Genomic DNA, 24,896 nt, shown 5'->3' with positions numbered 1-24,896 from the left:
TTAGAGAAAAAGAAGCAAGAAATAACTGTGTCATAACTAATATAAATTATTTTCTTTTTTCTTAATCAGGCAGATTGAATTTAAATTTTTGTAAAATATAATATAAATCGACCAAATTGGCTGACGTAAAATCTTAATTTTCATTTCAACATAGTAAATGAGCTTTCAGGTAAAATTTTCATCTTTATCTAACAGAACCCAATAACTATCATCACTAATCACAATTATACACAACAGAGTTAGTTTTCAACACATGCCACACATCATTAGCACGTGGACAAATAGGGTAATGCCATATGGTTGGTATATATATATTTTTTTTTAGGAATTACCTTATATATTATTCTTTTAACTTTTTTTTTTTCAAATTTACGGTTTGGTTTCTAAGTAGTTGCAACGCTAGTTGCAATCTGGGTTTCTATACGATTTTTTGTTGCAATTTAGGTGCAGCACCAGTTGCAACAAGAATTTCTATGTAGAATTTCGTAAAAATGCAAAAAAAAAAAAAAAAAAAAAAAAAAAAAAAAAAACTATTTTGAAGTTTAAAAATAAAAAAAAAAAAGCAAAGTCCTCTTTGGTATTTAACGGTCCAAATTGAACGTCTGCCACGAAAACATAAGACAGTGCATGTTTATCCAAATTTTTGATTGAGAACATGTGGAACAAATGTGACATAAATTTGTGGAATACAACAAATTAGTGAATTTGGGGTACTTGTGAAAAAGAATTACTAATTAACTCCACCAAATATCATTACAAATTAACGAAACCAATCATACATTTTAATTTGAAAACTAAAACATAATGATGGACACCCATGTTGGAATGCCAAAACAAATATCAATCTTCTTTACAACCCATAATAAATACAATCTTAAAAACAAAAAAAAAAAAAAAAAAAAAAACTCCCTAGCTATATTAGACTGACTAGACATGTTTTTTAGACCAAAGACTCATCTCCTGCATCTGCCATCAACAGAGGATATGATTATTAGTGATTACAATTTTAATCATTCATCTAAACTGTATATTTATCAAAATGAATGATCATATATAGTGTACAATTTTGATAAATATTTAGGCTTATATAATGTATACCTTTGCCTGGAACAATTATGACTGGAGCTGATTTGCAATTGTGGAAGCAAAACTCACTTACGCTTCCCTGAAGAACACTGAACACAATCCAATTCCACACATATATTTATGTTAATAATAAGAAAATACTTAGTATAAGTGTATTATGTGCTCAACACTACAGAACTATAGAAAGAGGGAAATTCCCTTGACTAGCAAATTGTATTGTTATTGAGTTTAATTGGATTTGATATTAGAAGGAATACTCAAAGTGGAGTTACTTGCTTAATTTGGAAAGAAGCAGGTAGGACATATTTGGCACAACTTTTAGAAAAACTAAAAGTTACTTTTGATAAAAAGTCGTGACAAAAAAGTATTTAGTAAACAGTTAAAAAATAGCTTATTGAAGAATTTATAAAAGATAACAGTTAAAAAAGTGTTATGCTACCACTGTTTTTTTTCTTCTCAAATCACGGCTACAACTGTTTTTTCCCACAGCACAAGTGTAACAAACTAACTCTAGGCAGTTTGATTAGGCTAATTTATTCCAGGAGGTGGTCAAATTTTGGTCGTATCTAATTTTTTTAAACTTCATTGTTCAAATTTCATATCAAGATTGATATTAGAATAAGCTCATAGTAATATATCAGCCCCTTATTGTGATGGTATCTTTAAGATACTACTTAACATATTTCTAAGTGTAGAGGCCTACAAAGCTGATGTTGGTTGCTCCAACTAATCAGAAAGAGCCACGTGGCTCAAGAGAGTGCTGGTGATGGGGATGTATAGCATTGCTGCATAAATATTGAAAGAGATAGAAAGATAATAACCTCTGAATGAGGCCTCTGCCTCTGGTACCCATGACCACAGCTGCAGGCTTAAGCTTTATTGCTTCCTTGCAAATGACTTTTCCAGGCTCTCCTTCCACAATCCGAGCCACAGACCTAACCTATAATATTTAATAATTAAACATATACACAACCCAATTAATCTTCCTCAATGGATCACAATGCCATATATTACACCCATTAATCAACACATGTTGGAGTTGAATCATGTGATGATGTTAGACTACATGATTACTCAACCTTATTAATGGGTCAAGTGTGTGAGTCTCCACCTATTTTTATAAAACTGAGTATTTTTTGGGGCCCAAACTTAAATATCAAAATTACACTCTATATATTCTTGTAAATAAAAATTCATATCCCATGTGAGGTTCTTTCTACTTCATACATACTAAAACACTTTTATATTTTGTTAAAATATTCATCAAAGTTCCAACAATTACAATAGACAATTAATAATAATTTTTTAATTCTCAATTTATATAGGTTTCTTTTTTTTTTCATTCGAAAATTTGTTTCTACATCAATTACATGAATATCTCTCAAACAATAAACAACACCAAATAATATACACTAGGCTGCTTTTACAATGCACAATATGCACTAACACACTTTTTATCTATTTTGACATGCATCTAGAAAAAAAAAAATATAGTTCAATTTACTTTTATAACCACATATGTTATAATTATTTATATAAGGCCGAAATAAACTTGTAATAATTAATAAGTAATAGCACTAACTAACCATAGCGATTTCAAAAGCCTCAACAGAAAGACTCTCCATTAGCCGCTGAGTGGCCTCATAAACGACGTCGTTATTCACACCTTCAACAAATAAAACGACAATATAATTTAAAAACATATATATAAAAGAAAAAACAGAAATCAGAAAGGGAAGAAGAAAAAAAAAATGATAACTGGAAACGGCGTGAACGAGATGAAGTGTATCGGCGAGCCTGCAAAGATGGATTAGGGCCCAATCAAAGGCGTGTTTGCTATTGGGACCATGATCGACGGCTACGATGATATCTCGGCCTCTTCTTCTCTCACCGGTTTCTCTCTCGAGTTCTGGTTCTGGAACAACTGGGATCAAAGATGGAAGCTTCACTTCTCTCCAGCTGTATTCTTCTTCATCCTCCATCAATGTTTCCAATTCAATTCTCAACGACGACATCACCCTCTTTCCAGAAATGGATCTCATAGACATGATTTTGTTATAATTTTGTCAGAGAACAAAATGTTGGGTAATATTTGTGCTTGTATTTGATTTTTTTTTTCTTTGCTTTTTATTTTGTCAACAAAATGACACGTTTTTGATGAATAGTCAGAAGGTCGGATCAAAAGTTGTAGAATATTGTTGAGCAGCCTATATTTAAGCTTACTAATTTCTCGTGGTTTTAGCAAATTTAGTGGTTTCCAACAAGTTTTAAACTAATTTTTTTTTCTATTCATATTTTTTGAAAGTTATTATATTTCCTTCCAAAAAAAAAAAAAAAAAAAAGAAAGTTATTATATTAATTTTTTTTTTTTGTTTTAAAATTTTTTAAAATTTATAATTCATATTCTATATTTATATAATATTATTTATTGTTTTAAATGTATTTTTTTAATTATTTATTATTTTAATTAATAATATTAATATTGTATGTTTGAAAAGAATATAATATGTTTTTTTTTTTGAAAAAAATAAAATATTGGTGGTGTATTTTGAAAAAGATGTCCATATATTGTCATGGTATAATGCCAGTAGTTTTTTTTTTTTTTTTTTTTTTGAAAGAATGGTAAAATTCATTAATAAAAATTTACTATTACAGAAGAACTTAAAAATCAAAGACAAGTATTTGTTCAAACAAAGACAAGTTTTTTTTTTTTTCTTTCAAAAAAAAAAGTATTTGTTCAAACACAATTTTCTAAACTAATAATAGAGATTGTCAGATGTATGAGTAATACCATTCGCTGATTGCAGAATAGTATTGCAGATGTATGAGTAAAATTACTATTAACAATAAAAATATAAAACCATGTTAATGCGTCATTGTATAATATAAATATTGAGATAAAATAAAATAAATTTAGTGATATGTCTTGAAAGATAAAATAGGTGATGACAGTCCTCTAAGAATTGTCAATCCGCTTATTATTGATAACTTTGGAGACAATCTAACTCCATTATAATATATTATTAAATGTGATATTATATTTCACATATTTTAATATGAATGAAAATAAGATTTATCTAATCTTTTGGCCTAGCAACATGGAAGATTGGAGAAATTTCTGTTCGAAGGGTATTTCATCTTTGAAAGAGGTTTCTTTGAATGCAATTTTCTCAGCTATTATATAAATATATATGTATATATATATATATGAAGTTTAGTGCAATAGAAATAACTATTTATTCAATTTAGCTTATAGAATGGTAAGAGCTTGAGTCTAAATGTAAAGATAGCCATTAAAGCTATAGTGATCCACTTGGTGGTAGCTTAGCTTGTTTCTGTAATTAGCTTTGAATATGTATGAATAAATTTTTCCTCTCATTCTAATGAAAAAAGAAAGTAAGATTTTGTTAGAGAGTCCCACATTACTATGTGTGGAAAGATAATAGAATATATAAGATAAATGAGCTACTCTTTTCATAGTCAATTAGTTTTGACTGAAACCTCATTCATCTTATCTCTAAATTCTAACAGATTTACATAATATTATTAAGGGTAAATAGTGGCATAAGTACCTAAAGTTTTGAGTTTGTAAGCGGCATAAACCCGTAATTTTCTTCCATTTCATCAGTACAGACTATGTTATTGTCTTTAACAGGACACATATAAGACTCAAATTCTAGATTATATGGTCTGGACGAAAATATGTAGTATCATTTACTTCTAAATCTTTTTTTAATAAATTTAAAACGGAGCCTGTACTGACGAAAATAGAGAAAAATTACAATTTTACAAATATTGGGTACTTATGTCACTAAAAAAAATTATTAGGTTTATATCGCTTATAAACTTATAACTTTGAGTACTTATGCCGCTATTTACTTTATTATTAATAATAATATATCATATTAGACACCATAAAATATTTGAAGAATAATATTCAAAATTGTATATGGAGATTCATACTAGTAATTGGATAGACTTGTATTCAATTGATTTGGATTTTTCATTTTGAAATAAATCAGAATATGTAAATAGATAATAATAATAAGTTATGAACATTTTGAAGGTTGGGATAAATTTGTAATAAAGCAATCCAATTCTCCTTATCTCGTTAGATTAGATTGTCAATCTCACAATTCTTAATTCCAAATTTAAGTAGGACCCTAATAATTATAATACATTGGTTAAAGAATCATTTGACAATTCTTGGTTTCTTTGGGCAAAGTCTTGTGACTTGTTAGTTACGGGTCAAATTTGAGAGCATGCCATTGCTTGCTTTCCGTTGGCGATTGGCGACTATACAATACAATGTGCTTCATAAATTTCAAGCACTTTTATTATTTATTCTCGTGTGTCTCTTTGACACTTTAGCCATCATATAATTGGAAATAAATATTCAATATGATCTTTGATATGATGTAAAATAATTTTAAATTTAGAATAAATTTAAAAATTAAATGAATGAATATTCTTTTTTTTTTAATTTAATAAAATATTTAAGTATAATAAATTAATTAATAAAAATTATAAAAAAATAATTTAATATATATCATTTTTCAAAAAATATATAGAATAATTAAATTAGGTTATATAAATTTTTTTAGTATTACATATTAATATATTATTAAAAAAACGAATAAATATATTAAATCATTATATATGTACTACAGTATTTAATATATCGTATCACTAAAAATTAATATACTGTAATAATAAAATTATATACCACAAAAAAAATTATAACAATACGAAAACTAGTATATTAATACTCAATATATATATATCATGCTAACAAAATTATTTATATCACTATTAAAATATGTATACCATACCAAAAAAAATTATAGATAAGCATTATATATAATAAAATAGAAAGTAAAAATAATTTTAAATAAATGATATACAATACACAACAAAAGATATATACCATACAACAAAATATATATACCTACAATAAAAAATAAAATAAAATAATATAATATTATTGTATATACAATATTAACAAAATTATATGCAATCATAAAAAAAATTATACCATACTTACAAAATTATATACTACCAATTTATATATAATAAAATAAAAATTAAATATAATCTAAAATAAAATGATATACTATATAATAAAACTTATATAACATATAACAAAAAATATATTTCTTACAAAGTTACAATAGAAATATATATAATAACAATAAATAAAAAATAAATATGTATAGCGTACTAATAAAATTATATGTCACGTTAACAAAAGTGCAATAGAAAATAGAACTTAAATATTATCTTAAAAAATGATATATCGTATAACAAAAAAAAATACATATACTATTTATCAAAGCATATATACTAACAATAATAAGAAAAAATATATTACAAATATATATATATTTATATATATACTATATTAACTAAATTATATATCACAAATGAAATATATATATCATGACAACAAAATTATATACCGCTATTATATATAATAAAATAGAAATTAATTGATAAATGCAATTTAAATTTAAAAATAGGTGTGTGATTCTCTCTCTCTCTCCTACCATGGCTCGAAAGAGAAAGACGGTCTCGAAGTCGGCAGAGGTGGTCTTCGGCATCAAAGATCCTTCCCCTGAACTCCTTTTGATCCAAGAGGAGCATTTAGTGGCTGATACTGAGACGTTCCATGATCCGTGCGATTTACTGGAGACAGAAGTCCTAGACCTAGGCGATGGAGAAGGAACTAGTTTATCTTCCAAACCAGTGAGTTGGGCTGAAGAGGCGAAACGATGGACTTTCAGTAGACAGCCAAGAACATTTGGAGCAAATTCAACTCTAATCAAGTTAGAACCCATCTTTCCCAATTAGAACACATTGAACCCCTGAAAGTTGGAGATCAGATTAAATTATGGAAGAATTTGATTGTTTGTATTGTTCTTGGAGCGCATCCTCCATTCCGTGTCTTTGAAGGTTTCGTGAAAAGAATTTGGGGAAGTTGGGTATTGAGACAATTGTTAGGATGCACTCTGGGTTCACATTGGTGAGCTTTAGAGATGAGGAAACAAGGAATATAATACTGGAAACAGGTGTCGTACACTTTGACAGCAAACATGTAGTGTTAAGACCTTGGTTGACAGACATGGATGCTGCCAATATGGTCAAATCTGTGCCTATTTGGATGAGACTCAATGGCCTGGGACTTCAATACTGGGATAAGAAGAACCTTAGTGCTCTTGTTAGCACAGTGCGTAGGCCAATAATGGTTGATAAAGTCACCCAAAATAGATCGATGGTGATGTATGCAAGGGTTCTTGTGGATATGGAAATTCAGCGAGATCCTCCTAAGGCTATAGCCTTTATAAATGAGAAGAAACAATTGGTGGAACAGGCAATTGTATACGAGTGGCTCCCATCTAAATGTGTATCATGTGGTAATCTTGGTCACATTGTGGCTAATTGTAACAAAGATAAGGGAGTGGTTTGGAGGAAAAAAGAAGCACCAAGGGGCAAAAATATTGTCAACCAGTAAGAGAAGAGCAAGATTCATGATGGTTCAGTACATTAGCAAGATGGAATGGTGACAATGGGAAAGGAGAAAGCAGCTACAGCAGGGAATGAAGTACAAAAGTCTACTAAATCTAATAAGCAACAACAGGAGGTGATGGAATTGAATGACAAGGAATGGAGTACTCCAAAGAGGAAACAACTGAGACAAGATTCTATAAAAGGGAAAAATACAAATGAAGTCAAGTCTAACAATGGATATGAGGCTCTTCGAGATGGGGAAGGCAGTGGTGACAACTCTCATTACTTGATCTAATGGAGAACTTTAATGTGATAGAGTGGAATATTAGGAGTATGAATAAAAGAGAGAAATAGATCACTATCTTAGAGGTTTGTAGAGAGAATAAGATTGGTTTTGGTGCTCTTTTTGAGACCAAAATCAAGGAGAATAAGGGTAGTAGTGTTAAGAATAATTTCCCTAATTGGAAAATATATTCTAGTTATGTTATTTCTGGTCGAATTCTTCTGATTTGACAAGCTAAATTTTTCAATGTTGAAGTTTTTGAAGAGGATAAACAATTTGTTCATTGTAAGGTGAAGATGTGCAGTTTGGGAGGAGAATTTTTTGTCACAGCTGTGTATGGAAGTAACTCAAGTGTTGAAAGAAGAGAGCTCTAGGATAGACTTGCTGCAATAGGTAATCCTAACTTACCTTGGCTTGTGTATGGGGATTTCAATGCCATGTTCTATTTTAACGATAGAAATAGAGGAAACCAGGTCAAGGTTAAAGAAATTGAGGACTCCCAAAATTGGCTTGCTCATGGCCAATTGGTGGAGTTCAAATTCTTGGGGTCTTTTTATACATGGACTAATAAACATGATGCAGGAGATAACTTTTTTCTAAACTTGACAAGGTGTTTGTGAATGAGATTTGGCTTAAGGTTTTCACAAGAATTGAAGCTTGTTTGAAATGGGATTCGTGCTCTGACCATAGCTATATATAGTATCATTAAATATCAAGACCACACCAACACGGGGTTCAAACCATTTTGATACTGCAATCACTGGAGCCTCCAACCGGGTTACAAACAAGAAGTTTTAGCTTGCTGGAATACTGCTCACAACCTTACTGATCTTGTTAAAAACATGTTCAGAACCAAGCATGTCCTTAAGAAATTTAACAAGGAAGTAGTTGGTGATAATCATTCAAAAAAATTTGCTGCCATAGCTGATCTTAGCAGGATGCAAGAGGAGCTTGCTGGTGATCCCATGAACCCGATTCTACAGCAGAAAGAAAAGGTAAAGCTGTTGATTTTTACTGAACACGGGAAGAGTTATTCTTGTTTTTTTAGACAGTAGAGTAAAATCAAGTGGATCAAATTGGGAGATGAAAATACTAATTTTTTCCATGCTTGTTCGAAGAAAAGAAAGCTAGAAAATTGTATCACAACCTATGTGGAGAAAGACAAGGTGATTAAATGACTACCCTAAAGTGGTTAATCATTTTTTAAACCATTTTAAAAATATAATGTGGAGAAAAAGTTTAATCACTAAAAGGGTTGAGTTGGACACACTGTCGTTTGGCAATTGTCTGAATTTAGTGCAATCAAGCTGATTCGCCCATTCAACAAGAAAGATGTTAAAAAAACTTTGTTCAGTATTCATAACTCGAAAAGTCCAAGAATGCATGGTTTTGGCTCCAGTTTCTTCAAAGGGCTTTGGGGTGAGATAGTATATGACATTACTTATGTCGTTTTGGATTTTTTTTCAAAATGGTACTCTTCCAAAGGAGTTGAATGAAACACTGATCTCCCTCATTCCAAAAACTAAAACCCCAATGGATGCTAAGGACTATAGGTCGATTGCATGCTGCAACACTATTTACAAATGCATCTCGAAAATACTTTGTTCAGATGGTTAGTGATAACCAAGGTGCTTTTGTGAAGAATAGACTACTGGCTCATAATCTTCTTATTTTCTAGGACCTGTTAAAAGGCTATACGAGGAAGAACATCTCAACTAGATGTATTATGAAAATAGATCTCAGAAAGGCTTATGACAATGTCGATTGGCAGTTTGTTTATGATTTATTAATAGGTCTTTGTTTTCTAGCTAGATTCATTAGATGGATTCTAATCTGCCTCCATGGAACAGACTACAATCTGCTTCTAAATGGGAGGATCCAAGGCTCCTTCAAAGGAGAAAAAGGTTTGAGACCAGGAGACCCGATATCTCCTCTCTTGTTTGTTCTGGTTATGGACTACCTAACCAGAATTCTCATGCAAATGCCAACTAGAAAAGGATTTAGTTTCCATCCTCTTTGTAAGTCTCTTCGTTTAACTAGCTTTTGTTTTGTTGATATATAATAAAATAAAAACTAAATATGCATGATCTAAAATAAAATGATAAACTATATAATAAAATTTATATACCATATAACAAAAAATATATATATTACAATAGAAATATATATAATAACAACAAATAAAAATAAAAATATATAGCATGCTAATAAAATTATATGCCATGTCAACAAAAGTACAATAGAAAATATAACTTAAATATTATATTTAAAAAATGATATATCGTGTAACAAAAAATAAATATACCATTCATCAAAATATACATACTAACAATGATAATAATAAAAATACATATTACTAATATATATATACCATACAATAAAATAAAAATATACTGTACAACAAAATTTATATACAAACAACCTACAACAACTCATAAAAAATTCAAAAAAATCGACATAACTTTAAAATAAAAAAGATTTAAACAAAACTAATTTAGATATACCATAATTTTTAACTAATTTGCTTTTAATTCTAAGAAAACATATAAAAAAAATTATTAGTTTTTTTATGTGGCAAAAGACAATATAGATTATAATTAGTTTAAAATGATCATTTCTCTACAAGTTTTGAAATGAAGACATTTGTTATTATTGGGTGGCTTTTGTCTTATGTGGAATTGGGATATAATCTTGGAGATAGTAGGTTTGGCTAATGGTGTTTTTAAAGCTGAAGTGTGGGATGGTCAAGTGAATACAAGATGGCATCTGTTTGCCATCTACAGGACTCCCTACAGTTGGGAAAGAAATAAATTTTGGGAAAGCATGACTCTTAAAGTTAATTTCTACGACTCCCAGTGGGTGGTTATTGGGGATTTAAACTGCATTTTGAATGCTGAGGAGAAACAAGGAGGAAGGAAGGTTGATGTGAATGATACTAAGTGGCTCTCCGAATTCCTTGACAATACGGGTGGTATTGATCTTCGCTTCAAAGGTTGTACTTTTACTTGGCATAACAAGAAATTCTCAGGTGGTCTGATTAGGGAGAGGCTGGATAGAGTTATTGGATCTCATGATTGGTTGACTCTTTATCAAAATGCTCATGTGCTAAATTTTCCAATCACGGTCTCTGATCATGCTACTATTTGGCTAAACACTTGTATGTTTGTAAATAAAGGTTACATACCGTTTCGTTTCTTTGATCCTTGGTCAAGAGAGCCTTCCTACTTTGGAGTTGTGTCAAAGGCTTGGGGAAATACTAAAGTGAATGCTAGTAGGCGACTACTTCACAATCTCGACAGTACTAGACGAGCATTACAAGATTAGAAAAAGAATTATATTGGAGATGTAGACAATGTTATTTGCAATCTGGAAGAACGTCTAAGTCGAATTCAACAACATCAGATCACGGATTCCTCTATGCTAGAAGAAGTTGAGCTACAGAAGAAGATTTTAGAAGCATGGCAAAGAAAAGAAAGTGAGTGGCGCCAGAACTCTCGTGATGTTTGGTTAAAGCTAGGGGATCGCAACACAAAGCTTTTCCATACCTCGGCAACGGTTAGAAGGAGGAGAAATCAAATTTGGGCCTTAAGGGATAACTATGGAAAGCTCTGTGTTGATAAGAAGAGTATCTTAGGTATTATTAATAAATACTTTACTGATCTGTATTCCTCAAATGATCTGGTGTTGCTTACTGATTTTGGAGACTTATTTGATAAGAAAATAAGCAGTGAAGCTAAGTTGAGCATCATAACAATCCATTCTTTTAAGGAGATCAAAAAATGTTGTGTTTAGTTTGCATCCCGTTAAAGCTCCTAGGCCTGACGGGTTCTCAGGCAATTTCTTTAGAAAATTTTGGAAGATTGTGGGACAAAGTTTTTGTGAAGCCATCAGAGAAATTTTTTGGGGTGGTAATCTCAATCCGAATCTCAATTATACATACATCTCTGTCTTGTCCCTAAAGTGGAACATCCTGCCTTGATCGAACAATTTCGACCTAAGTCTTTGCAACTTTCACTACAAGGTAGTGGCAAAGATTAACTCCAATAAGTTGCGGCCTTTTATGGATGACCTGATATCCCCTATCCAATATGCTTTCATTCCAGGAAGATAGATAGCAAAATCCTCCATTCTTACACAAGAAGTTGTACACAAAATTAAACAGGAGAAAGGGGTAGGGGGCCTTATGGCGATCAAGTTAGATATGCACAAAGCTTATGATAAGATGGAGTGGGGCTTTATTGCTAGTGTACTGGTGCAAAATGGTTTTGATGAAAAGGCTTGTAAGCTCATTATGAACTGTGTGAAGAATGTCTCTTATTCAGTCTTGTTCAATGGAAGTCCTCTTAAAAAATTCATGCCTAATCGAGGTCTTCGTCAGGGGGATTCCCTATCTCCGTTCTTATTCCTTCTTTGCCAAGAAGTTCTATCAAAGTTGATTTTCAAAGCTGAAAGGTAGGGTGAGATTCATGGTATAAAGATCTCAAGAGATGCCTCGACCATTTCTCATCTCATGTTTGCAGATGATACTATTTTGTTTGCTTGAGCAAATGTGGGAAATGCAAAAGAAATTCTGAATTGTTTGACTCTATGCAAATCCTAGTCAGGTCAAGTTTGTAGCAAAGCTAAATCAAGTATTCTTTTCTCCAATAACCTGAATTTGCCTAAGAAGAAAGAATTGCTAGTTGCTTTGGAAATTTCTCAGGTTTGTGGAAATGAAAGGCATTTGGGGAACCCTTTTATTTTCAAACGCAGGAAGAAGGAAGAGTACCATGCCCTAAAATTGAGTATGCAAAAACATCTTGAAGGTTGGAGGATGAAATTATTGTCGTATGCAGGAAGCCTAACTCTGATTAGCTCTGTTGCTGCATCCATGCATGTGTACAATATGTCTACCAACAAAGTCCCAGTATCAACTTGTCGAGAGCTAGATGCAATCATTAGAAGATTCTGGTGGATATGCAGTGTTGAAAAGGATAAGTATATGGCTCTCAAGGCTTAGGACAAAATCTGTCAACCAAAATTGCTTGGTGAGCTCGGTCTAAGACGATTTGAGGATATGAATAGAGTATTGGTGTCGAAATTGGCTTGGAGTTTGGCTCAAAAAGTGGACAAGTCATGGGTTACTTGTCTTTTAAGCAAAAACTGTGGCAAAGAGAGTTTTTGGTCAGTCAACTCAAAGAATAGGGACTCTTTCCTATGGAGGAGTATTCTGGAAGTTTGAAACATTGCTGTAAAGGGTTCGGTCACTTTGGCTGCTGAGGGGAAATACATTGATTTTTGGGCACAACTGTTGTGAAAATTATGTACGCAAGTATACGCAGTCAAACAAGTAATAAAATGATAAGTAAGATTGTCTCCACAGGGATTGCAAATAAAATTGGATGTAAAACCAACTAATTACAACTAAAAGTAAGAGGAAATAACATGAAAATGGTTGAGCAATGATTCAAAATTAAAAATAACAGTAATTAAACTTGCTAAAATTAATACTACTATTGCTGGAAAAATTGCTTGCAAGAAATAAAAATGTAATATGGTAAAAGGAGCTTGAATTGCTAATTCCTTCTAGTCAGGTTTTTTCCCAGGTGTTACAGCATTGGTTCAGCATTACTCCAGTATTTTGCACAGAGATAACATAAATTCCTCTAGGCTTGTGAGAATTTTCCAAAACTCAAAAATTAAAGTCTACCACTTAGCTCAATATATTCCTATATCAAACCAGCAAGCAGAACACTATTCAAACATCAATTCTTAAGTTATGCAAGGTAAATGAAATAGTCCTATTCCGCTTACAAAGAAAAACCTAAATCTAGGTTTTCACTTGCTCCATTCAAGTTGAACTACTAGATCTAGCCCTTCCAGAACAAGATCTAGCTTATAAAATTATTATTCATGGCCAAGCAACAACAATTAAATAAAATGAAACTCACTTGAATGAACAAAGACAAAAAATGTTAAAATAAGCTTAACAATTAATCATATACCCAACATAGAAGTTCATAGTCATTCAAGCCTCAAAAGTCTAGCTCATATTCAAATCAAAAACTAAAATCCAAGCTAAAAAGCTATCTTCCATGGCTGCTGCCCTATTTTACAATTTAACAAAGTTTTTAATAAGTAAGTACAAACAACAAGAAAGGAGAAAAAGAAAGAAAACTATTAAGAGAGGATAAAAGAAAAAATCAAACACTAAAGCTTGGTCCCTCTTTCTTCCTCCTCTGCTGTACTTTTTTCTGCATTTACTTCCCCTTTCCAAAAGTTGCAGCTGCTCTCGTTGATGGAAAAACGATGGTGTACTTGGCTTTTTTCCTTACTAAATAAAAAATGAAACTAAAACTAACTAAAACTAAGCAAACAAACACTTTTTTACTACTCTTCTCACAATAATTTCAGTTTAAAAGCATAAAAAATAACTCTATACCATAGAGTTATCAACAACCTTGGATTCTTTGGCTTGATCATGTAGGCTTTGATTAGCTGATGGGAAGTCTGGACAGGAGCATGGTTGATGCTACTTCAGATCTTTGGTGCTATTAGGAGGAAAATCTTGGAAATTCCAAGGCCACCTCTCAATCATTCAGACCAAATTGTTTGGAAGGGAAGTGTTAATGGTGCCTTCTCTGTTAAAAGTGCTTACTGCTTAGATCAAGAGCTTCGTTTCCGGCCAAAGAAAATTTTATGGAAATGGTTGTGGAATTCGAAGATACATCCCAGGATAGGGGAACTCCTTTGGAGAATTCTCAATGAGGCCATCCCTTTAAGATGTAAACTACCTTTATGTATTGAGAAATTTTGCCTTCTATGTGGTGATGAGCTCGAAACCAGTTTACATGTGTTTAGGGATAATTCTGTGTCGAAAGCAATGTGGTTCTTGGGCCCTTTCCCTATCCTTAGTGATAAAATTCCTAGTGTATCTATCCTAGAATTTGTAGAGAATCTAGTCCTTTCTGTGCCAGCTTTGGGCAGGGATTCTCTGTTGTGATTTATGGGATGTCTTTACCAAGAGATTTGGAATCAAAGGAATAGAATAATCTTCAAAAGTGCTGCTGTCGATTTGGCTTTTTTAAAGAATCAGATATACTCTAAGTGGGTTGAATTATCCCAGGTTCTAGACTTAAATCTGCAGCTATATGAAAATGTCCCTACTGCTAAAAAAATTAGAAGGAGTGAGATTTCTTTTGTGTTGATGACAGATGCCTCTTGGCTATCTGGATCCGCATGTCTTGCTGCAATTCGGATTGATTTAAGAAGTGGTGGGTGGGCTTATAAGATGCAAAAAGCTACTGCTCTTTCCCCCTTGGAAGCAGAGACTAAGGCCATTCTTATGGCTCTATCCTGGGCGGCTCAAAACAATTAGGATCAAATTTGTATTTTATCAGACTCAAAAATTATTGTCTAGGCCTTGGCTCAGAGGAGATGTATTCCTAATTAGATGCTTCTCAACCTTTCCTTGAGTATTATAGATCTTATTAAGTGTTTCAATTCTTGCATTTTCTGTTATGTTAAGCGTTGTAATCTTTCTTTTGTGAATGGTTTGGCAAAAGAGCTAGATTTTCTAATGACCTTGCTGAAGCTTTTCAAGGGGAGGGAATTCCCCCTGTGGTTCCCATCTGCTTTTCCGTTTAATTGAACTTTTGTTCTTCCAAAAAAAAAAAAAACTATTAACAAACCACATAAATCTAGAGTGATCTTATATATAAAGTACTTTTTTTTGAAAAAAAAAAAAGGTGATAAAAGTAAAATTTAAAAATATTATAAATTATTTATATCAAATGCATATTAATTTATACTATGGGAAAAATAATTGAAAATATATAGAAAATAAAAATTTTGTTTGACATAATTTTCTATATATTTGTAATTATAATGAACTAGATTATAACATTATTATTATAATAGAATCTTAATAACTCACAACACTTTAAAATTTATAATTTATCAAACACTTAGCTTAATTTTTTTCCATAGTAATGCCACATCTGTTTTTTTTTTTTTTTTGTTCACAACTGATGCTTTTTCCCTTAACACGGCTATGACAAACTGGTCTTAAATTCAGTATTATATATTCTTACTAATTTTAGTAAATAAATTTTTTATAACTTTTTTTTTTTGTAAATTCTTTCTTTTTAAATTTGAAATATATATAAAATTGTTAAATAAATAAAAAGAGAAGACCATTAATATAAAAAAAAAAGTCTTGTCATTTGACATGTTGTGTGATGTTTTTTAAGTATTTCTAAGTTATTTGCTATTCGTTGTTTTGCTTATGATGGCTTCGAGTAGCCGTAATGATTTTGATCTTAATGAACAATATGGACAAATCAGTTTGGAGGATGAGGAGGAGGGGATTCTAATTGGTGGGGAAGATGAAGGGGAGGAAGCTTTGTTTGATGACAGATGGTGCTTAGTGGGAAAGTTTCTTGCGGGAAGGACTTTTGATTTTGATGCAATGAGACATATGATGGCCTCTCTTTGGCAACTGGGAAAAGGGGTATACATCAAGAAACTCGACACCAATCGACATCTTTTTCAATTCTACCATGAATTAGATATACAATCGGTTATAGATGGCAACCCTTAGACGTTCAACAAATGTCCTCTTGTGTTTCATCGTCTGAAAAAAGGTGAGGATCCAAAATCTGTTGTTTTGAATAAGATTGATTTTTGGGTTCAGATTCATGGGTTAAAAACTGGTTTTATGTTGGAAAAAGTGGTGAGAAGTGTTGGTGCGTATGTGGGAAGTTTTGTTAAGTCGGATCCTAAAATTTTTAATGGTTTATGGAGAGATTATCTACGTGTTAGAGCTACGGTTGACATAGATAAACCATTGAAAAGAAGAATGAAATTGTGTAAAGAGAATGGGGATTGGATATGGGCATTCCGAAAGGTTTTGTCCAAGAAGGTTTGATCAACCTCTGGAACAAGTGGCTAAGCCTTATGGGATTGGGATGAGAGCTCAAATGAAGAAGAAAAACTACTTGACCGGTGCTCAGTGGCTTCGTACGGGGAAGGAAGACGGTGGAGCCGATGGTGGTGGCAGTGTTTCCAAGCAGAAGAGAGATGTTGGAGGGGATTCAATTTTGCCTAGAATCATGGAAATTGATCGGATTTATTCTGGAGTTAATTGTGATCCCATGAATTTTGGCAAGAATAAAGGTATTATGGGTGGAAAGGAAGGTGTTGCTAATGGCAAAGATGCTATGGGGGTCAAACAACTATGGCTGGAAGTGATGAGGATTCAATTAATGAGGAAGTAGTGGTCCTGGATAGTAAGAGGAGGCGTATGGGGAATGAGGAAGGTATATATGAGGAAAGTTTTCATGGGCTGAATATGGGTTCTGATGTAGAGGAAGTAAATGGTTTAAAATTTCTTGGAATTGCCATGGGCTTGGGAACCCATGGGCTCAACAATTCATTAAGGATCTTGTGATCCAAAAGAAGCCCAATTTTTTGTTTTTGTGTGAAACTTTATCTCGTAAGGATGTTGTGGAAAGGTTGCGTGTTGCGATCGGTTTTGAAGGCAGTTGATGTGTAGGGGAGGAGTGGAGGAATAACTTTATTATGGAGAGTTGAAAAAGAAGTGAAGGTGCTGGAATTTGGAAGTATGTTTATTGATGTGCTGATATGTGGGAATGAGAGAGGAGATTGGAGGTTGACAGGTATGCATGGTGAACCAAATAGAAGTCTAAGGAAAAAAACATGGGATCTCATGAATGAGCTGAACAATAAAATGAACTTACCTTGGTACATCATTGGTGACCTTAATAATGTGACTTCTCAAGGAGACAAGAGAGGAGGCAACCCTTACCCGAATTGGCTTGTGGGCGGTTTTAATGAAGCTCTTGCTGAATGTAGTCTACATGATTTAGAGCTGTGTGGTTATCCTTACACTTGGGAGAAAAGTCGTGGTACTGTGGATTGGGTGGAGGTTCGTATTGACCGCGCCTTGGTTAATCAAGCTTGGTTAGATTTCTTTCCTTTTGCTAAACTTTACAATCTTGAAATTTCTATGTCCGATCATTGCCCTATCCATTTGGTTACTAACAACAATATGGTGATTGCAAATAATCGGAGTTTTCATTTTGAAAACTCTTGGTTGAAAGATTCGTTGTGTTTAAAGATCATTCAAGATTGTTGGAGTGTTGATCCCATGAAGTCAATTATTGAAAAAAATAGTTGGTTGTGGGGAGGTGTTGATGGAGTGGGGAAAGGATTACTCGGGAAATTTTGCTAAAAGAGTAAAAGATTGTAAGTTGGAGGTGAAGAGGTGGAAGAAAGGCAGGGATGCGATTTCTGTTGAGAATTATAAACTTGCTTCGGGTAAACTTGTTGAAGTGTTGCTGCAGAAAGAATTGTTTTGGAAGCAGAGAAGTAAACAACCCTGGTTGTGTGAAGGTGATAATAACTCGAAGTACTTTCATGCTGTTGCTACAACAAGAAGAAGAAATAACTCAATTCAAAAACTGCGTGATGATTCTGGGAATTGGGTCGACTGGCAGAATGGCCTTCCCACGGTGATAACTGCTTATTTTTCTTAGCTTTTTTCAGCTTCAGCAGCCGACATTTGTGGTGTTATGCAGTCTATTCCAGCTGCAATTTCGAATGATCACAACCTGCAATTGTTGGAACCGGTTATGGAGGATGAGATTAGGCGTGCACTCTTTCAAATGCATCCGGATAAATCTTCGGGTCCCGATGGAATGACTTCTGACTTTTATCAAAAAAGTTGGAACATTGTTGGTGGGGATATTATTAAGTTGGTCCAGAATTTTTTTGTCTCAGGTTCCTTTCCAAGAGACTTAAATAAGACTAATATTGTGCTTATTCCTAAGAAGAAACAGCCCCAAGTGATGAATGATCTTGGACCAATATCATTGTGTAATGTGGTATATAAGATTATTTCTAAGGTGTTGGCGATTAGAATTAAACAAGTGCTGCCTTTTGTCATATCGGATAACCAAAGTTCTTTTATTCCGGGTCGTTTGATTTCAGATAATATTACAATTGCTTTTGAAATCATGCATTATCTGAAAAGGAAAAGAAGTGGCAAGGAGGGTTATATGGCTCTTAAACTGGACATGAGTAAGGCCTATGATCGGTTTGAATGATCGTATATTGAAAACACGATGCTGCGTATGGGGTTTAATAATCATTGGGTGCAACTCATCATGTTTCGTGTTACAACAGTATCATACAATGTCACCCATGGTGCGTTTACTATGGGTCCTATTAATCCGAGTAAAGGTTTGCGCAAGGTGATCCGCTCTCTCCGTTTCTCTTTTTGATTTGTGCGGAGGGTCTTTCATATTTACTAAAATATTATGAGAGGCATCATCTTTTGACTGGGTGTCGTGTGGCGAGAGGAGCTCCTATGGTCTCTCATATGCTCTTTGCGGATGATAGCTATGTGTACTGTAAAGCTAATGAAAGGGAAGCTCAAAATGTTATACGCTTGCTGCATTCCTATGCACTTGCTTCTAGACAACAAGTTAACTTTGCCAAGTCTTCTGTTTTCTTTAGCAAGAACACTACGACTGATGTGAGTAACAGAATGTGTGGTCTAATGGGGTTGAGAGAGGCATCAGATGATAGCTTTTATTTGGGTCTTCCTTGTATTATGGGTAGAAACAAGAACGCCATTCTGGGGTTCTTGAAGGAGAAGATGAGGAAGAGAATTTTTAGTTGGGGAAACTAAGTTTCTTTCTAAAGCGGGCAAGGAAGTGTTAATTAAGTCGGTTGCTCAAGCATTGCCTAGCTATGCTATGAGCGTTTTTCTTTTGACCCAAGAGATTTGTTCGAGTCTTGAAGGAATGATGGCGAAGTTTTGGTGGAAGTCTTAATCTAAGAACACAAGCAAGGGTGTAAGCTGGGTTAGTTGGAAACGTCTTTGTCAACACAAGAATGTAGGGGGGTTAGGATTTCGTGATATTCGGGATTACAACCTCTCTTTTTTGGGTAAACAAGGATGGAGATTACTAACTATGGAAAATTCGCTTGTTGGTAAGATTTACAAAGCACGCTACTACCCAAATGGCACTTTTATTTCTGCTGAATTGGGACAAAATCCCAGCTTTATTTGGAGGAGTATTTGAGCTGCTCAGGGACTTGTTAAAGAAGGTGCTAGACTTTCAATTGCAGATGGTTCTCGAGTTAATGTTCTTAAAGATCCGTGGCTACCCCACGATTCCAATCCTTATGTCATTACTAAGAACCAAGGGCTTCAAAATAAGTTTGTTGATAGTCTTATGACTGTTGGGAACGATCTTGGGATGTTGAGCTCATTTCGGACATGTTTTTGGAGAGAGATATGGGTTTAATTCTGAACATTCAGTTAAGTGCTTCTGTGGAAAGAGATACTTGGTATTGAAACATGGAATCGTCAGGGTTTTACTCGGTTAAGAGTGCTTATAAACATCTTCAATCGAGTAGAGGAAATTGGCTTTATTTGGAAGATAATAACTGCTGGAAAAAGTTGTGGCAATTGGCTGTCCCTCCTAAGGTTCGTCATTTCTTGTGGCGAGCATGTTCTGGTAGTCTTCCAACGAAGGTTCAGCTCCAAACGAAGCATATCAATGTCGATCTTTTTTGCTCTTTCTGTAACAGAGAACATGAAACAATATTCCACGTGTTGTTGGGCTGCAATTTTTCCAGCTCCTGCTGGTTTTTTTCTGTAGCAGTCGTGCCTCCTGGTGGTGCACCAGATGACTTTTTTTGGGTTTGCTCGAAGGGAATCAAGTTGATGTAGTGGTGGACGCTGCTATGATCAGTGGGAGTATTTGGAAAACTCGCAACGAGTTGCTATGGCAGAAGAAGAATCGAGCAGCTTTGGATGTTGTGAAGTCGGCTAGATCAGTCCTTGCAACTTGGAAGATTACAAACTTTGAGTCGCCTCATGCTTATTTTGCTACGGGTGATGTTACTAATAGCAATATTTGGGCTAAACCAGATCATGATACTGCCAAGGTGAATGTCGATGGAGCCATCTTCAAAGCGCAACAGAAGTTTGGCTTTGGTTGGGTAGCTCGGAATAGCAAATGGTACTCTTATTGAAGATGTTTCAGGGAGTAGGTTGGGCTGTGTGCTTCCTGAAATTGTTGAGGTAATTGGTATCAAGGAAGCGTTGAGTTGGATCAAGGGTAAAGGTTGGGATAAGGTGGTTTTTGAATCTGATGCTTTAGTTGTTGTCCAAGCAATAACTAGTATACTTCATATGCCATCTCAGTTTGATTTGTTAGTGGAAGACTGTCGTTTAATTTTATCTACTTTAAATAATGTCCAAATTTATTTTGTTAATCCTTCTGCTAATAGGGCCGCATATTGTGTTGCTAGGGGGTCTTGTTTTTCGTCAGATCGTACCTTCTATGAGCATAATGTTCCTTCTTCTTTACGAGATATTATAATTGCGGATGTAAATTGATTATCTATCATAAATTCCATTTTAAAAAAAATAATAATAAAAAGAGAAGATCACCCATATGGATAAAAGAATGGGACTACCTAAATTAGTTATTTCCAAACATAAAATTAGATAAGTTATACAATCTAATTTAGTGAAATTCTATATGTCGATAAGATAGTCTAGTTGAGTCTAATCTTACTTATCAAACAAATAATAGAGAATGTGACATTGTGACTCTTTGACCTATCCTTTTGTCTTCATCCTCCAAATGAGCTCTTAGTGCTGTTTGTTTGATTAGGTTTTGAAATTCCAAAAATGCCCTTAAATTTCTCGGTTGAAAGCTTAAGGTCATACCACATAGAATGGCCCCTCCAAGTCCCAAGGTTCATTGCCACATTATTCAATTCTCTGTTTTGCGTCTTAGAGCTTCTCTCATCTGACAATAATATACAATGCATTGCACTTGATCATCTACTCTGAATTACATTTTAAAAAAAAAATTAGTGAATTATTCCGTGTACTATTTTTTTAATTTTTTTTTTAAATTTACGGTTTGGGTTTCTAAAATAGTTGTAGCGTTAGTTGTAATAGGGATTTTTGTACATTTTTTATTGCAATTTAGGCTGCAACGGTAGTTGCTATGGGAGTTTCGATATAAAATTCCATAAAAATACAAAAAAAAAAAAAAAAAACTATTTTAAAGGTAAAAATAAAATAAAAAACTCTTAAAAATTATAAATATATAAAGTCAATATAATAATTATTTGTAAATATTTATAAATTATATAAAATTGTGTAATTATATTTTTTTTATAATATAATTAATTTACTTGTATATAACTAAAAATTACCCTATAATTAACTCAAATACTACATAAATCTTGAATTTCAATTTTAATCCATGTTTGTAACATGAATGTTAAAAACCACTACAAACGTTATAATGATTATTGCTAATTAGCACCATAGATACTCGTATTAGAGAGTCCGACATTGCTAATGTGTGAAAAGATAATTGAATATATAAGGAATGAGCTACTCTTTCTATTGTCAATTGATTTTAAAATGGAACCCCATTCATCTTATTTTTAAATTCTAACAACTCGACACCTTATGATTTGTTCCTCTACCTATCAATTTTTTTTAAACCATCATAACTCATATCATTAGTGTTTGACAATAAATTTGTTTCATTGCTTATTCTGTCTATTGCCTAGTGATATTCATCTAATTTAATCGGTATTATTTTAGTCATAGTACACTTAATCTGCACTAATTAGTGCGGATTTTAGATTTTGAATTTAATTCAATCCGCCATAGCTTAAATTTAATCAAATCTGTAAAAGTGTGAATTGAATCAGTTATTTTAGATTGGTTACTTTTAATATTAAATAAATTAATATTTATTAAAAGATATCTTTTTTTTTTTATAACTAACTACAAAATAAAATAAATTATTGTTGTTTTATACTCCAACAACATATTAAAATAAATAAATAGCAAATAATAAATTCAAAATTAGAATAAAAAGTTGTATGTGGAAAGAAATGTTTAATTTTGTTTTAAATTATATTTTCCGTATGTATAAGAATGTAACATACATTTGATTTATTAAGTTTTAAAATATATTTGTATCGTATGTATTATATTTTTAAATTACTATTTTTACATTAAAATATTAATTGTATATATTATTTTTTTAAAATATATATAAATTGGATTAAATCAATTACTTTTACATGTCAATCAACATTCAATCCGCACTAGTGCGGATTTTGGATTTTTCAACCAAATCCGATCCGCGCAAGTACGAACATCCGCACTTTACAGATTTTATCATATGGACGGGATTGAATTGAGTATTTTATGAACAACCTTAATTCTACCTTATAAATCCCACCCGCCAAATAATATATTCTGTTATATAAACTAGTGAAGGTAACGTGCTAAAGGCACGTGTCACCTATGCATTAATTAGCTTAACGTAACTCTGTCAAAACTTGTAGGTTAATCATATATCTTACTTTTATTAATTTCGTACATGAACAGTGTAATACAAGTTCGCTTCTTGAAGCTAAGATGTATCATCTGTCGTCTTATTTAAATGCAAGTCTATGTGATTTTCTCCATCACTATAATTAAAACGACACAAAAGGATCATGTAGGTCATGCTTGGTTTCATGTAATAGAGATTAATAGAATCAAAATTGATATTATAACCTTTGATTTTCTTTTAAAAAAGATGTATGAAATTATATTATGTGATAAAATTTTTATTACATTGGAAAAGCTATATAATGAGAATTACATCATAAACATTAAATAAAATAAAAATAAAATGACTCAAATATCATATTTAAAAAAAAAATAACGTACAAGAAAATTAATGTGGAAATAATTTTATAAACTTATCACTTATTTCAACAAGAAATTAAACATCATAATCAATGTTTATTACCATTCTTATTCCATTACATTACTATTACTATTACCATTACCATTACATTCTACTAAACTTAACATCAACCTGATATACTTTTCTACACTTTTATTTACTAATAAGAAATTAAGAAAAAAAATCTTTTAAAAAAATAGCAAATAAAATTGAAAAAAAAAAACAACAACATGAAATAAAATAAAAAATGGTAAAAAAAATGTACAAAATATTAACAATATGTATATTTTTTGAAAAAAAAAATGATGTACATAAAAGGAGATTTTTTTTTAAAAAGAAAATCTAAGAAAAGAGTAAAACAAAATTTAAAAAGAAAACTCATGAGAAGAACATAGGTAAAAAGATGCACAAAACATAAAAAAAAAAAATAATAAATAAAAATAAAAATAAAAAAAATTGAGTAAAAAAACTGTGAGATTTTTTGGGCTTTTTTTTTTCAGTTTTAATCAAAAAAGATAATAACATTACAAAAATACTTCTAGTTAGCCAAATAAATAGATAAACAACTCAAATAAAAAAAAAAATTACGCATATACCTCTTACACACACCTTCAACCCATGATCCATGCTTCTTGAGATTGAAACATTCTTCTTATGTAACCTTCGGGCAACCACGGAGAAACCCAACATAACTGAAACGAAATCTACCAGAAAGAGAACCACCATTAATTCCGGCGACTTCACCTGAGAAAATGATCAAAATCAATCAAAATGGAGGTTGTTTCAAATTCATGAAAAAAAGTGCAGAAAAATTACTACAAAACTAAAATTTAACTAGAGATCCAGTTTGATTCGCATAAAACTAGTGTCTTGACTTCAATTTTCTGATCCATGAAATGCAGATCTCAAAAAATTGAACTGGAGTTCCTAAACCAATCAACTCAAGTATAATCCAAAAAAATTACATCAATGCTATAATAAAATATTTATCCTAGTGTATTTTTCGTTGTTTTCAAAATTTCTAATAGTGAATTTGTTCATATTAAATCATGAAGAGACATATAGATAGAGTTAAGTACGTGGAAACACTACTCTGATTTTTAATGTTTCATAACAGTTGTATTACAGTTGCATAAATATTTTACTAACAATTATTTTTCTACATATTACTATTAAGGTACAAGTAATTATTGATCAGTGACAAAAAAATACTGACAAATAGTTTC

General features: G+C 32.2%; 4 protein-coding genes across 4 annotated transcripts; 3 read left to right on the top strand and 1 right to left on the bottom strand.

The window, feature by feature from the left end:
• Window positions 1-711: 711 nt before the first annotated feature.
• Window positions 712-3,349, bottom strand: LOC115697412 (universal stress protein PHOS32). Its single transcript, XM_030624405.2, has 5 exons — window positions 2,846-3,349; window positions 2,673-2,752; window positions 1,908-2,026; window positions 1,099-1,175; window positions 712-966 (listed from the first exon to the last, which is right to left on the bottom strand). The coding sequence occupies exons 1-5, from the start codon at window positions 3,132-3,134 to the stop codon at window positions 941-943; spliced, it is 591 nt and encodes a 196-aa protein (XP_030480265.1). The 5' UTR covers window positions 3,135-3,349; the 3' UTR covers window positions 712-940.
• Window positions 3,350-6,633: 3,284 nt separating this feature from the next.
• Window positions 6,634-7,597, top strand: LOC115696726 (uncharacterized). Its single transcript, XM_030623612.1, has 2 exons — window positions 6,634-6,911; window positions 7,039-7,597. The coding sequence occupies exons 1-2, from the start codon at window positions 6,634-6,636 to the stop codon at window positions 7,595-7,597; spliced, it is 837 nt and encodes a 278-aa protein (XP_030479472.1).
• Window positions 7,598-17,480: 9,883 nt separating this feature from the next.
• On the top strand, window positions 17,481-19,571 carry LOC115696725 (uncharacterized). Its single transcript, XM_030623611.2, has 4 exons — window positions 17,481-17,839; window positions 18,033-18,390; window positions 18,457-18,974; window positions 19,121-19,571. The coding sequence occupies exons 1-4, from the start codon at window positions 17,481-17,483 to the stop codon at window positions 19,569-19,571; spliced, it is 1,686 nt and encodes a 561-aa protein (XP_030479471.2).
• A 675-nt stretch (window positions 19,572-20,246) lies between these two features.
• Window positions 20,247-21,293, top strand: LOC115696724 (uncharacterized). Its single transcript, XM_030623610.1, has 3 exons — window positions 20,247-20,472; window positions 20,604-20,839; window positions 20,898-21,293. The coding sequence occupies exons 1-3, from the start codon at window positions 20,247-20,249 to the stop codon at window positions 21,291-21,293; spliced, it is 858 nt and encodes a 285-aa protein (XP_030479470.1).
• The last annotated feature ends 3,603 nt before the right edge of the window (window positions 21,294-24,896 follow it).

Source organism: Cannabis sativa, chromosome 7 (assembly GCF_029168945.1).
Source record: "Cannabis sativa cultivar Pink pepper isolate KNU-18-1 chromosome 7, ASM2916894v1, whole genome shotgun sequence".
NCBI lineage: Eukaryota > Viridiplantae > Streptophyta > Magnoliopsida > Rosales > Cannabaceae > Cannabis > Cannabis sativa.
This window is presented reverse-complemented; position numbering and strand designations above follow the sequence as displayed.

Coding starts and splice junctions, on each gene's coding strand:
- LOC115696724 (XM_030623610.1), top strand. CDS start 20,247: ATGGAATCGTCAGGGTTTTACTCGGTTAAGAGTGCTTATAAACATCTT. Junction 20,473..20,603: donor CGATCTTTTTTGCTCTTTCT/GTAACAGAGAAC, acceptor GTTTGCTCGAAG/GGAATCAAGTTGATGTAGTG. Junction 20,840..20,897: donor CAGATCATGATACTGCCAAG/GTGAATGTCGAT, acceptor TTGGTTGGGTAG/CTCGGAATAGCAAATGGTAC.
- LOC115697412 (XM_030624405.2), bottom strand. CDS start 3,134: ATGTCTATGAGATCCATTTCTGGAAAGAGGGTGATGTCGTCGTTGAGA. Junction 2,027..2,672: donor AGGCTTTTGAAATCGCTATG/GTTAGTTAGTGC, acceptor TAAATATTATAG/GTTAGGTCTGTGGCTCGGAT. Junction 1,176..1,907: donor GGCAGAGGCCTCATTCAGAG/GTTATTATCTTT, acceptor GATTGTGTTCAG/TGTTCTTCAGGGAAGCGTAA.
- LOC115696725 (XM_030623611.2), top strand. CDS start 17,481: ATGTTTATTGATGTGCTGATATGTGGGAATGAGAGAGGAGATTGGAGG. Junction 18,391..18,456: donor GGCAGAATGGCCTTCCCACG/GTGATAACTGCT, acceptor GGTGTTATGCAG/TCTATTCCAGCTGCAATTTC. Junction 18,975..19,120: donor ATGAGTAAGGCCTATGATCG/GTTTGAATGATC, acceptor ATCCGAGTAAAG/GTTTGCGCAAGGTGATCCGC.
- LOC115696726 (XM_030623612.1), top strand. CDS start 6,634: ATGGCTCGAAAGAGAAAGACGGTCTCGAAGTCGGCAGAGGTGGTCTTC. Junction 6,912..7,038: donor GCAAATTCAACTCTAATCAA/GTTAGAACCCAT, acceptor GTGTCTTTGAAG/GTTTCGTGAAAAGAATTTGG.